The sequence below is a fragment of the Rhinoderma darwinii genome, chromosome 5 (assembly GCF_050947455.1).
Source record: "Rhinoderma darwinii isolate aRhiDar2 chromosome 5, aRhiDar2.hap1, whole genome shotgun sequence".
Taxonomy (NCBI): domain Eukaryota; kingdom Metazoa; phylum Chordata; class Amphibia; order Anura; family Rhinodermatidae; genus Rhinoderma; species Rhinoderma darwinii.
In genome coordinates this window covers 337,698,759-337,713,170 of record NC_134691.1, presented here as the reverse complement: position 1 = coordinate 337,713,170, position 14,412 = coordinate 337,698,759, and the positions used below count along the sequence as shown (strand labels likewise).

The window sequence follows — 14,412 nt, the reverse complement described above, 5'->3', positions numbered from 1 at the left end:
AGAATGTATGGGTCCCTCGCCTTAGGTTCATGTATTTTTCTTCTATAATCTATGCCTAAGAGAATGTGTCTGTCTTGTCTTAATAGATTCGATCAGCCGCAAGAAAGAGGTGGCACCGCTGGCAAGACCATCATTCCCTCCGTGTCCGAGTCGCCAGAGCTATGTCCATACCGACCTCGCCGACCAGGATCAGCTTTCACAGCATAAAGCAGACAGCAGCCATCTGAGCGCAGGAACACCGCGGGCCTCCGGAGATTTTCTATCTTTTTGTTTCCCGGTTTCCACTTCTTTATGTCGGAGGACAGAATTTACCTTTGTATCTGGTGCGGAATGGACGTTCAATGGCCAATACATGGGGGAAAGTCAGAGAACAAAGGACCTAAACCTGAGTGTAGACGATATTGTAGACGGTATGGTAAGCACAAGTGCCGAGGCTCCGGGGTGGAAGAGGCACCCATTTTTTATCTCAACCTCGTGAATGAACCAAGTGCTTTTACCGAGTTCTCCCTTTCTGGGCAGAAGACAGTACAGCGCGGCGGATAACTGGATACTCATGGATGGTGGCGCCAAATCAGTTGCTATCAAGGGTCGGGAAAATTCTTTGTAAAATTTCTACTTTGCAAAAAAGTTAAAAAGTGTCAATGTTCTTACCAAAAATCAGTAGGGTAGGATCAGATATTGTATTGAAAATGTAAAGAGCTTTGGGTCGTCCTCTTCTACAAAGTTGTTAAAAAAAAATTCAGCCGTTTCGACCTTTTATCTGTTTTTGGGAAAGCGGGTAACAACCAATATGGCCCCCGGTACAACAGCCACGTGGATTGTCACATAACTTTCCCTAGATTCTTAAATGGCAAAAATACTCACTTGTATACAGGGCCGTAATATAGGGAGAGCAAATGGGGCAAATGTCCTGGGGCCCCCATGATCTTGGGCCCTAAGGGGTTCCCCCACGTTTCCGATTTAATTTTGTTTAAGCTACTATCCACGGCCCACAAACAGCACAGAGAGTTTATCCTCAGCTCGGCCTTTCTGTGTCTATGTTAGGGACAGGGTGCACAACCGACACTACCTTGGCCCACACACCATGGCCCACATACATTTTTATGAATGACATAATGACATGAATGAGTTATTGGAGACAAGTTTGTACATATTTTTTCAGATTCCCATCTTGTAAAAAAGGGAGAGACCACCACTTGAAAAAGAGGGGGCTCCCACAAAATATTTCTCCCAAGGGAATCCTCCAACATTACGGTCCGGTGATCTGGGCCCCTGGGCATTAAAAGTCAGTGGGCCCCTTACTAAAAATATAGCTATGATACATAGGTTAAAATAGTGCATTTGAGGAGCACTCAGGGTTGTAGCTATAGGGGTACAGAGGTAGCAGTCGGACCCAGGCCATGGTGCCTCTAGTGGCTCAAAGGCTGCTTGGCCACATAAGAAGACACCAGTATTATAAATGGTACATGGGCCCGGTTACAGATTTTGCATAGGGGCCAAGGAGCTTGAAGTTACTCCTTTGAGACCACTTGCATTTCTAGTAACGGCCATATTGGCAATGGCTGAATGTCATTTTTAACTATTTGATGGTAGAGAACCTATATTTACAGGTGAAGGTCTTTAATTATAAGTGGATTGTGTGTTTTTGGTGTTTTTTTTTTTCTGCCTTAGCATAAGAATAAATCACCCACTATAGCTGCCTTTATCTTATCGAATATGGCTCCTCGTGGGCGGGAATTACCCCAACCCCCAAATACATGTTCTACGAGCCTCCACAGGTCAGGTCTCGTGATCGTACAGTAACATAAGTGCAGACCTCTTATAAAATCACTTCCCCATTGCAACTGTTTGATTTTGGTGTCTAAATAGTTAACCCTTAAAGCTGGAATTCTTGCCGCCAATATTTTTCAACATTGAAAAAAAAAAATCCCAAGATTTTCGCAGTAGCCACTATTGATCACCCATCAATCCACAACACATTGAGCATTTACCTATCTGCCCAAATAATTATTTTAGACCTTTCCTCATCGATCCCAGACCATTGGAAAGTCTAAGAAATGTACTATTTTAGCATTTGACCTCTGCAAATTTGACTTACGGAGTCCCAGACAGAGGACTCCAGGGTCTATTTATCAGGCACAAATGGGCAAAAGGTAAATGTGAGGATTTTACAAGACAAAACATCATTACCTGGATTTTTTTTGGACAGCGTATGTACAATATCTAACATGAGACTATAGATCTTCAATCCGGCAGTCTGTCCTTTCTCCATCTGAGGTGTTGATAAATGCAGTGTATTATTCCCTATTATCAGCCATTTCAGGCTAGGGGGCGGGGGCTGACTGCAGGAGAAGTGAATGTAGTCTATTATTCTATGTTATCAGCCATTTGGAGGGGAGACCGATTGTAGAACAAGTCTATTGTTTCCTGTTATCAACCGTTTCAGGCTCAGGAAAGTTCCTTACTGTGGAGGGCTGATGTTTTTGTAAAAAAAAAAAAGTAAAAATCAAAACAAAAAAATGCTTAAATGGACTAAACACCCCACTTTTTAGAAGATGACAAGGAAATAAGTGACATAATACTAAAGGATGTGGAATAGAAATAAAAAAAATTCTAAAAACAAATCCCATCCCTATAGACACAGTGTTACTATTATATAAGGGTATAGAATCTATGTTGGTTTCTCTTCTTGCGGCTCCTCTGGGGTGTATTCTGCAGGTTTTGTTGGCTCAGGTTTCCTAGCAACCACTTGTCTTGCTGTCTGGGTGACCACCATTTCAATACATGTAGCTAAATGCTCGGCCGTGTTTATAAGACATTCTCTCTGCTATACCACATACTGCCTCTCCATGCTGCACAGGTTTGCTTTATGTCCATTCCACTAAGGCAACAAGACGCATGAGAACATTGGCCAAAAAACTCAAGATACTCGAGAGCAGGAGCAAATATCTGTGTACTAGAGCGAGACTTGGGGGGTGGCATTGTGTAGCAGATGGTTATTGTTTTTTTAGCAAAAAATTAAAAAATATTTGCTCTTTTTTGAAGACCCCATTGAATAGGTTAATTCTATACTGATATCTCAGGTGTAGTTGGTCAAGGTGGCCACAGATGTGAAGTCAGTACTATTACGGCCATTAATTCGGAGTGGGCACCATATTCTTCATGTCTAAGGTCCACTGGAAATCCGTCCCCTTGGTCTTAAAAATTTATCAGATTTGTCTACATTTTTGGTCATTGTTTGTTATCACTATCGTCACTTTAATTCGAGAGCCGTTGACCAGATATGTTCTGATGTTGAGTAAACATAAGAATTTTTCATTATATCGGTAGAAATTTTTTCGTTTTTACGACTACCTTATAGGTCCAGCTCTAAGATTTTCCCACGGGGACTGGGTTTGGATTTCCAGACAGTAGTCATCTTCTGACAGTGGTCACCTGCTGACCAACATGTCCACATAGGTTGCAATCAATTCTGATTATAACTTGATTATTATTGAGTAAGGGGGTTGTTTATGGGCCACAAACCCTGTAAAATCAGGCCAATAATCTGGTAATGTGGCACTCGGTCCCTTGTAAAATAGAGGCATTTATTTAAAGTGCCTATCCTCCATTACAATCAAATGCATACATAGCAAAGACGCAGCCCCCATGGGCATTATGTGGCCTGTCCAGGTCAGGTTGTCCCCATCCCTTTCTCTTGGCCAAATTACCACCTACACAGGACTTGCTATACCTACCAACATTGCATCACCTGTGGGCTATGCTCCGCTAATTTTCTACAATAAATTGGAATGGGTCAGGGCAAGTGCTCAAGATTTGGGGTAGTGATGATGATAATGTGAAGTCTGATTTTGCTTTGGGGCCTCTTCTGTATACAGTCCAGGTTGCTGGGATGTTTTGCGTGGTGAAACTGCCCAAATTTGCCTTATTGACCTTCAGGACAAGAGCTAAATTTACAATTTTTGTAACTAAAATTTTCATGTCCGCCAAGAATTTTTGGAACCAAAATCAATAAATAATTGGGAACATGTCAGCAAGAGTTCGTACAATTCGTATTAGTGAATAACAATTATTGTTACATTTTTAATTCTGCAGCTATTTTTTTTTTCCCAAAGAAAGTAAAAAACAAAAAAAATACAAAAATGTTGATGATTTTCCCAATCCTGTTTTATCCATGAAACTTTACAATGATTTCCTTTTATTTATTGAATTTTCTTATTTTTTATTTTATGCTGTTGTCGTTATTGTTGTTGTTGCTTAGAAAAGACCCACAGGGGCTCATGTATCAACTTGTGTACCAGAGACTAGCCGGCTATAGTGACAGGCCATGCTACCGTCATAAGGCCAGGGAATCGCTACCTTGGAAGCTTCATTTTTGGCCCCTGGCCCCTTTTTTTCGTTTTGTCTCTAGATCTAAAAATCTTGAGGGGGAGAGAAATTATCTTTGGTGAAATGATAAGAAGAACAATGGCCCCCAAGGCCAGAGGACCCTTGAAGTTCATGGGCCCCAGTAGAAAACCTGCAACAGGGCCCCCACCAGCTACCATGTGCCATTTATAATACTGGTGTGTTCTTTCAGTCCCCCCCCCTGACACCAGGCCCTGGGCGTGACTGCTACCGCTGCCCCGCCCATAGCTCCGCCCCTGCTTAAGTCAGGTGGCTGATGAAAGGCCTGTAAATATTGCTATAGGTTCCTCCCTCCTCACTGTGCACCCCTGCTGTCTACCACAGAAAATTGGCACTTACACTATAGCTACACGCCAAATTTTGGTCGCCTGCGAGACGCGGTAACATTGCGGAAGTTCTGTAACCTCAGTGTTTACCAATGGGAAACAAGGTCATGGACGACCACCAGAAAATGTCAGATTTTTATGTGATGGTCAAAAGGTTGTGATGGTCGAAAGAGAGTCATTGAGGTCGTGTTGTAGTCGTGGCAATGTCGTGATTTTACTGTGACTCATGGGCGACCACAAGTCACCTTGTTGCCTTAGCCTAATATATGAAAAAATATGACGCTCAATGGCCATAGCGGAGACAGAAAAAAATCTGTCTCAGAATTCCTTCAGGAATTTTGAGGCAGATTTCGAACGTCCAGCGCTTTTTTTTCCGCGTTTTTCGCCGGCGGGCATTGAAGCTCATCCAAGGACACAGAGCAAAAAATGTAGCGAAAAATGCTCAGAAACGAGAGATCAGAGGAGGAAACCCCGGCAAGAAAGGACATGCCACTTTTTTTCCCCAGAGCGTCCAAAAGCCGCCCGGGGGAAAAAAAACACCTCTGCTTCCCATTAAAATAAATAGGGGCAATTTCGTCCATTTCAATGTGGTTTCCACGTCACAATCAGCACCAAAAAACTCAGTGTGAACTGATCCAAAGGGTGCGCAATATTTATCAACAGGTCGCGTCATTGCTCCACCCCTTCCGTCTTCCCCTTCAGTTTCCATCTTTTAAAATAGGAGTGGCTAAGTAGTCTAAATATTGCGGCATATTTATTGTCTTACTACGCCATCAAAAATGGAGTACATGTGAGACGGGCTAGACTGGACTCATTCTTTAGTCAAGTTGCGACAATGGCGCAGAAATATTTTTGGATTTGGCTCATTTGCCGTTGTACGCTATTGATACATGACCCCCATAGAAAATAAAACCCAAATTGGAGCTCGTTTCTGACCGTGTTTTCGTATGAATATTTATTAGCGATGATGAGATTTTCCGTTCACCAGTGACAATTCACGCACAAGTCGTCTGTTGCCTTCTACAAAGTGAGCGTAGCGATGCCGGATCCGTGCCGCCGGCCTCCTTGTCAATATTTTTCTACTTTATTTATCCTGTTTCTTAAACAAAAAAAAGCTTTATTTATTAAAATTGTGAATTCAAATATTTTGATTTTCCTTTGTTTTCATTCTCGTCTTTATATAATTTCAGTATGAGGTGAAAGACGATGTGCAGCACTACAACTCCCAGCATGCAGACCACTCATCTAGGGTTGTTTTGAATGAAAAGTTCTGCAACTTTCTAATATACTTTGTATCTAAATTCCTTACCATTTTCAATATATATGCTTGCTGTCAGTGAATGGGAACTTTTTTGTTTACATCTTGATGCTGAAAAACTGTACAGACCTACTACTTCTCACAGCTGAGTTTGTTACATTTGTATCCAGTCAAGAAAATCCTCTGTGTCTGTATTCCAGACTAATACATTTGACCTGCACAGATACATTGTAGCAAACTATGAGGACAGGAGAAATATTTATGTGGCTGATGTGTTTCTCTCACAGAGCATTGTCTAGGCTCGAAACAATTATGACAAACTCTCAGCTGTGAGAAATATTAGGTGCACAGATTTTCAGCCTATGGTGGTAAACAAATATGTTCATGTACACTGACAGCAAGCAGAGATCTTAAAATGGAGAAGAACAGAGAAGAAAAATATATTAAATGTTGCAGTACTTGTCATGATACAATGATTAAGCTTAATTTGGTAAACAACATCACCAGGGGTAGTGGGACTACAACTCCAAGCATGCCCCGACACTTATGGGAAGTATTAGGCTAGCTAGGGCATCATGATGTCATGGAGTTATCTGGGATTTACGGTAAAATTGCGGCAGATCTGTGACTCGTAAATGGCTTCAATGTATACCCTGTGGATACCACTATGGATTTTTTAGGATTTTTGAAAGGGGCACAGTAGACCCTAGTCATGGGTCTATATAGGGTTTTCGTTACAAGACAGCTTTGATGCACGGTAACCAGCCATTCACCTGTGTGAGCGGGACGAGGCCAGAACAGGTTTTCAGCCTTTGTATATAAACAAGAATGTTTTACTGACAGCAAGCAGAGATCTTGAAAACGGTGAGGAATTGAAACACAAAGTCTATTAGAAGGTTGCAGAACCTTTCATTATACATTGATTTATATAAAACTGGATGAGCTTTTTAAATCTCATTCACTGTAATGTAACATCTCTGAGGTCAATTATCGCAGCAGCTAGGACGCCAAATATTCGGAATGTGATTTTCGTGGTGATACTACATTGTGTTATTTATGGTTTTACATAGGACTGCAGGTAAACCTACTGAGTTATCCCAACGCACAAACTAAGTGACCGGAACAAGTTAAATGACAAACTCAACTCAACTACATCTATCTAACATTTTCATCCTGGACTGAATTAATGAGTGTTTTCCCCACCACTTTCGGCACCTGACCTCATTCATCTCCCGCTCGTTTATTCGCACGGCGCGGCTGGCGTCATACACGCTCACTAATAACCCCCCAGCGTTTTATCACTGCGCCGGCTAATGAGATCTCCGCACGTGTTCAGTGAGCACATTAGGATGGAGCAGAGGATTGTCAGATATGAAGATATCTATGAGGGAGTCACTATTACTCCGAGGTGGGCACATTGATTCACCTGGTGGCACAGGAGAGATCGCAGTAACAACCGGGCCCTGTGCCAAGAGAGCCCAATGGCCCCTCTGCCACATAAGAGAACAGCAGTATTAGAAATGGTGTGTAGTAGTCGGGGGCCTGGCAGTGGCGTTCATAGAAGAGAGGGGGTCCCAGATCAAAGATTAAAAGACCCCCATTATGGTGCCGGGTTTTGCCACCCAGGACAGAAGGACCTTGTGTTTGTTTACCCCTTCACACCCTTTTTTTTGACCCTTGCGATAATTTCCCTCTCCCGTGCATGCAAACAATGAAGTTCTGCACATGTTCTCTTCACCCAAAGGGGAAAGGACCAACCAGGAATGGGCCCCCTGTCTGCTAGGGCCCCATAACAGTTGGATGAGCTGCCTCTATGGTATGTATGCCCTTAGACCTGCTCAAAATTTGCTTGATGCCCCCCTCAGGAGACCCTAAAGTCCCAACTCCGGGTCCCTGGACCCCCCGCCCCCCAGATTTGCTAATAACAAGAGTTATATCCACAGCAGATCTTGGGTGATGAGGCTTCGCTCATATTTAGTTTCCAAAGATTTCCCTTCACTGGGCTGAAACTATGAAGAACATGAACATTCCCAAACATTATTCCTCCCAGGGACGTACGTAGGGGAGTTTCCCAGTGTCTAGAGACCCCCTCTGTATTCATGAGACGTGGAGAAATATGATAACATTCTTTTTGCTGCCACAAGGGGGAGCTCACTGCATTGCATTATAGAGGTCAATGGGTGCATACATCCCTAAGCAGTGAGCTCCCCCTAGTGGTGGATGCAGGCAGCCAGAATTGTATTAATTGACTCTATCATAGTGTGGAGATTTGAAGCTCTGAATAGTAAAAACAAGGATCTGACCCTATAAAGATTTAGAGTAAATAAAAATTAATGCTTGGTACCCTTTCCTTCCTAGACCACTTTCATTAAACCCTTCACCATCATATCCAGAGGCACAAGTTGTACTTAAATTCCTGTATGGTCTGTAAAATTGGAGTGGGGGACATTTTGCCATTTCCCCCATAGGCACATAGCACTTGGAAATCCCCCTTTAAAAAAAATCCTGTGTTTGCCCTTTATATTTGCATCTGAGCAGAAAGTGAGCTCTGGCAATACGGTGGTAGATCTAGACTCATCAATAGACTGCCGGAGCCTGATTCATGATGCCAAAGTGTTTAGACTTCTCCAGAGGCCAGTGGTGACTTGATTTATGAAGTTCCCAATAAACAATTCTTGTGCCGACACTTGCCCTTGCTGGGTGATCTTAGGCATGTATGTAGCTACTCAGCCATGGAAGTTCTTGGGCTGACATTGCTCAGCCGTGGCATAGCTGGCTGTGCTGCTGCTTCCGACATAGATCTGTCAGCACATTGCTCCTGTCTCGGAGCAGACCTCATTTGCTCTCCCCCTCCCTTTTCTCAGTGTAAGAGATACCAGCATGGAGGGGAGAGGATACACAGCAGAGCAAGCTCTAATAGAGAGGAGGATACCCTCTGCAAGGAGAGACCATAGATCACACAGGCTGTAGATAGGGAGGAGGGAACTCACAGCAGAGTGTGCAGGGGGAGGAGGGAGAGATCGCACAGGCTGTAGATGGGGAGGAGAGCACACCCGCAGATACTGCAGGGGAAGGGGGAGGAAATCACTCACAGACAACAGAAAAGAGGAAAGCAGTACAGGAATGAAGCTGTGCTGATACATGAAAGATAGTGAAGGCAGCAGCATCCTGGAGTCACAGAACTTTTGTCCAATATGTATTACTGGGAGGTACACGTCCACATAAACCAAATCCGAAACAAGAAGCAGATTGCCAAATAAATATGAGGGGATCTGAAGATGAATGAAGGAATGAAGATTGCAAGCTGAAACTTTTTAACTCCAGGTAACCACCAACATATATAAAAAAACATTTCTTCCATGTCAAAGGTGTCCATAGCCTTTAACGGTGAGGGAGGAGGCCCTAGCAGGACAGGAATGTGATGAACTGACTTGTGGAAGTCCTGTGATCATATTTTAATGAATATCAGAGAAAATAATGGAAATCAATGGCAGTTTTATTGAGTGCTGAGCTGTAACTAAAATCTAGAGACCTCTAGTTCTGGAAATCAGGGGTCGTCCAAGATCACAGGCTTTACTAATGTCATCTTCTCACATGTATCTACTATGATCTTTTTGGCTGGACTTCCCCTTTAACTCTTCAGTATCACCCATTCTACTGCTTAACAGGTATGGCTCTAATGGTAGTACCCAGTAATGGGAAGTGGCGTCCACATACATTCGGCCATGTATTTGCATGACTTGGCCATAGATCAGATTTCCCTAACTCAACATAAGGCGGCGAGGAAGAACGCGTGTTTCATCGTCAGGTTACTTACATGATGAATTACACAAATTCTTCTAATCTTATTGTCTGATCCTACAGTTAATGTTACACTTACAATAGGTCTCCGTCCCATAAATCCTTCTAAACTCACCCGTACTCTGATAGACGGGGCATTGATTGCAATCTAGCTGTCAACCCCGCTGATGGTTTCCTTTCATTGCAGTACGGAAAGTTTCGGTGAGCCATGAATGAAAGGGATATTCACAATAATCCTGCTCAGCCTTTATGGAGGAGGATTTCAAGGAGAACCTTTCACCGTCCGTGGGCCGCAGAGACTGATGAATAGGAACATTTTCTGAACCATTTAAAAATGTCAGAATCTTTTTGGCTTCTCTCCAGGCCATTATTTCTGCAGATTTCATTTTCGAGCTTGAATCTAGAAACACTTCCTAATGGGAATCTATCATCAGACAATTACCCATTGTTAAAATCAACTTTTTGAGTTAAAAAGATTTTTTCAAAAACATTTGGTGTTTTTTTTTTCTTTTATTTCCCATGTCACTATCTATATTAAAAATAAATTCTGAAAAATTGCCATTTTCACACTGATCCCTCACTATAAGCTGACACTTTGTTACTTTCAGCTTGTGCTGGGTCCACTGGGGGCAGGGTCAGCAGTTATCTCATTTATCATCAGTGGGTGGAGTTATAATGAACGGTAACACGTCTATTATAAAGCTATAAGTAGATAACACAGCATCACACTATTTACCATAGGTTATGTGGACAGCTCCTCCTCCTGCCCGTACAGTAACCTCTGCACAAGGCACAGAGCATGCTCACAACACTCTCCAATAGAAGTCAATAGATAATTGGGTCAGTACAGCTCCTCCTACCACCCTGCACTGTGACCTATGCACATGGCACAGAGCATGCTCACAACACTCTCCAATAGAAGTCAATAGATAATTGGGTCAGTACAGCTCCTCCTACCACCCTGCACTGTGACCTATGCACATGGCACAGAGCATGCTCACAACACTCTCCCATAGAAGTCAATATGTAATGGGGACCGTATAGTTCCTCCCTGCACACTGCCCTCTGCACATGGCACAGAGCATACTCACAACTAGAGACGAGCCAATCGTTTCCACAAGAATTGAATATAGGTCCAAATTTCACAAAAGCTTCAGATTCGGCAGACACCTTTCGGGTTTGCGGCCGTCAGCTCGTATATGGTGTATATGCTGTAAAAACGCTGCTAAAGCACACCAAACCAAAACGCAGTGTATGTAGACATTTTTAGATTTTTTTATAGACTCTGAAAATCGGGCCACAGGGTTGAGTAACACATGACTGCAGGAACCAACCAGTCTACAATCATGGAGACACATAGGTCCGCATGAGTGCTGTATACACAAAATGATAAGGAGATTTTAAACTAAAACTATTTGCAAAGTTGTTTCATTTTGGGCAATTAGATGCATTGGCCTTGGGTTTGCACGCAATAGGGACCAGGGGTTGTCACTTATTTAGCCCTCGCCCCCCACTCAATGGGCCTTTACCCACCACTTACATGAACCCCCTTCATGTTGTAGATCATAAGGAGCAAATTGACATTCCTGGTGGAGTTGCCCTTTAAACATTTGTCATATGTCTTAGATCACTCGGAGTTGCCCTTTCAATTTATTCTTAAGACAAAGAGAAATCGCGTCTGTAAAGGCAAATAGTATGCGGAGCGCCGGAGGAGAAGAAGAAAGGAAAAGTATGAAGTATTGGACTGAAGAAAGAGCTGAGATATGTCAAATCCAATCCGTGTGTTATTATGAATGGCCGCACGTCACACTTTATAAAATGTACCCGGACAACCTATTGTCTCGTTTTTGTGTTTTTTATGACTAATTCAGAAAGAGGAAAAACGTAGAAAATAAATTCATGAAAGCCGTACTTTAATCTGACGTCATCGGGGCCGGATAAATTCCGGATTATCAGATGTTCTGGATTCTTCTGTTATTTCCTCATTGAGTCTCTTTATTCTTCTGCTGCTGGATACTTCACTGTTGGTCTAGGGCAGTGAATGGGTTAATGTTATCTCTGATGGTCTAGGGCAGTCTTCTGCTAGACCACCGGGGATACTAGTGGTTCCATAGACCACCAAGAATACTGGCATTAATCCATTTCATTGCTCTAGACCACCAGGAATGCTGGAATTAACTCTTTCACTTCCCTAGACCACCAAGCATACAGACATTAACCTCTTTACAGCCCTAGACCACCAGAGATACACACAATAACCCGTTTACTGCCCTCAACCACCAGAGATACAAAAGTTAACCCTTTCACTGTACTAGACCACCAGGGGACCAGACATTAAACTTTTTACTGCAGTAGACCACCAGGGATACACACAATAACCCGTTGGCTGCCCTAGACCACCAGGAATACACACAATAATCCGTTCACTGCCCTAGACCACCAGGAATACACACAATAATCCGTTCACTGCCCTAGACCACCAGGGATACACACAATAATCTGTTCACTGCCCTAGACCACCAGGGATACACACAATAATCCGTTCACTGCCCTAGACCACCAGGAATACACACAATAATACGTTCACTGTTCTAGACCACCAGGGATACACACAATAATCGGTTCACTGCCCAAGGCCACCAAGGATACACACAATAACCCGTTCACTGCCCTAGACCACCAGGGATACACACAATAATCCGTTCACTGCCTTAGACCACCAGAGATTCACACAATAATCCGTTCACTGCTCTAGACCACCAGGGATACACATAATAATCCGTTCACTGCCCTAGACCACCAGAAATACACACAATAATCCGTTCACTGCCCTAGACCACCAGGAATACACACAATAATCCATTCACTGCCCTAGACCACCAGGGATACACACATTAATCAGTTCACTGCCCTAGACCACCCAGGATACACACAATAACCCGTTCACTGCTCTAGACCACCAGGGATACACATAATAATCCGTTCACTGCCCTAGACCACCAGGGATACACATAATAATCCGTTCACTGCCCTAGACCACCAGAAATACACACAATAATCGGTTCACTGCCCTAGACCACCAGGAATACACACAATAATCCGTTCACTGCCCTAGACCACCAGGGATACACACATTAATCAGTTCACTGCCCTAGACCACCCAGGATACACACAATAACCCGTTCACTGCCCTAGACCACCAGGGATACACACAATAATCCGTTCACTGCCCTAGACCACCAGGAATACCCACAATAACCCCTTCACTGCCCTAGACCACCAGGGATACACACAATAATCCGTTCACTGCCCTAGACCATCAGGGATACACACAATAATCTGTTCACTGCCCTAGACCACCAGGGATACACACAATAAACCGTTCACTGCCCTAGACCACCAGGGATACACACAATAATCCCTTCACTGCCCTAGACCACCAGGGATACACACAATAAACCGTTCACTGCCCTAGACCACCAGGGATACACATAATAATCCGTTCACTGCCCTAGACCACCAGAAATACACACAATAATCCGTTCACTGCCCTAGACCACCAGGAATACACACAATAATCCATTCACTGCCCTAGACCACCAGGGATACACACATTAATCAGTTCACTGCCCTAGACCACCCAGGATACACACAATAACCCGTTCACTGCTCTAGACCACCAGGGATACACATAATAATCCGTTCACTGCCCTAGACCACCAGGGATACACATAATAATCCGTTCACTGCCCTAGACCACCAGAAATACACACAATAATCGGTTCACTGCCCTAGACCACCAGGAATACACACAATAATCCGTTCACTGCCCTAGACCACCAGGGATACACACATTAATCAGTTCACTGCCCTAGACCACCCAGGATACACACAATAACCCGTTCACTGCCCTAGACCACCAGGGATACACACAATAATCCGTTCACTGCCCTAGACAATCAGGGATACACACAATAATCTGTTCACTGCCCTAGACCACCAGGGATACACACAATAAACCGTTCACTGCCCTAGACCACCAGGGATACACACAATAATCCCTTCACTGCCCTAGACCACCAGGGATACACACAATAATCTGTTCACTGCCCTAGATTAGTAGACCGTTGTGGTTACCACTAATCTAGACCCACATAGTTTATTGCTACCAGGGAGGCAATGTTTTATCTGGTCAGGGGTCCTAGAAATTCTTTGGGTTGCCCTGATTGCTCTGGATGCTATAGGCAGTATTTGTGTAGAGTTTTATATCTAGATTCTAGATGCGTTAACACTATTTATCTGGTCGCTATGTGGCTTTGTGTATCTGTATTTCTGTGTAGTTTAATATTAGGTCTTTGAATGGTAATATTTATTTGATGCGGCTCTAGATCGCCTGGTTTAGAGGGAATAACACCCAAGTCCCGCTCACTAGCTACAAATACCTAGAGGGAACATTGATTATAATTTCCTTAGGCCCTGTTCACACTGAGTTTTTGCAGCGGAAAAAACGCCGGAAACCGCTGCAAAAAAAATGGACGAATTCGCCTCCTATTGACTTCAATGGGAGGCGGAGGCGTTTTTTCCCCGCTCGCTGGAAAAAGAAGCGTCGTGCCCTTTCTT

At 43.5% G+C, this 14,412-nt stretch overlaps 1 protein-coding gene across 4 annotated transcripts in view; it reads left to right on the top strand.

The window, feature by feature from the left end:
* The window catches only part of CRHR2 (corticotropin releasing hormone receptor 2), a 298,646-nt gene extending 292,770 nt beyond the window's left edge, over nt 1-5,876 (top strand). For all 4 annotated transcript variants that reach the window (XM_075827784.1, XM_075827785.1, XM_075827787.1 and 1 more), the window contains one exon: nt 87-5,876. In XM_075827784.1, coding sequence (XP_075683899.1) covers nt 87-227 — 141 coding nt within the window. In that variant the 3' untranslated portion in view covers nt 228-5,876. The remainder of the gene's footprint in view (nt 1-86) is intronic.
* The last annotated feature ends 8,536 nt before the right edge of the window (nt 5,877-14,412 follow it).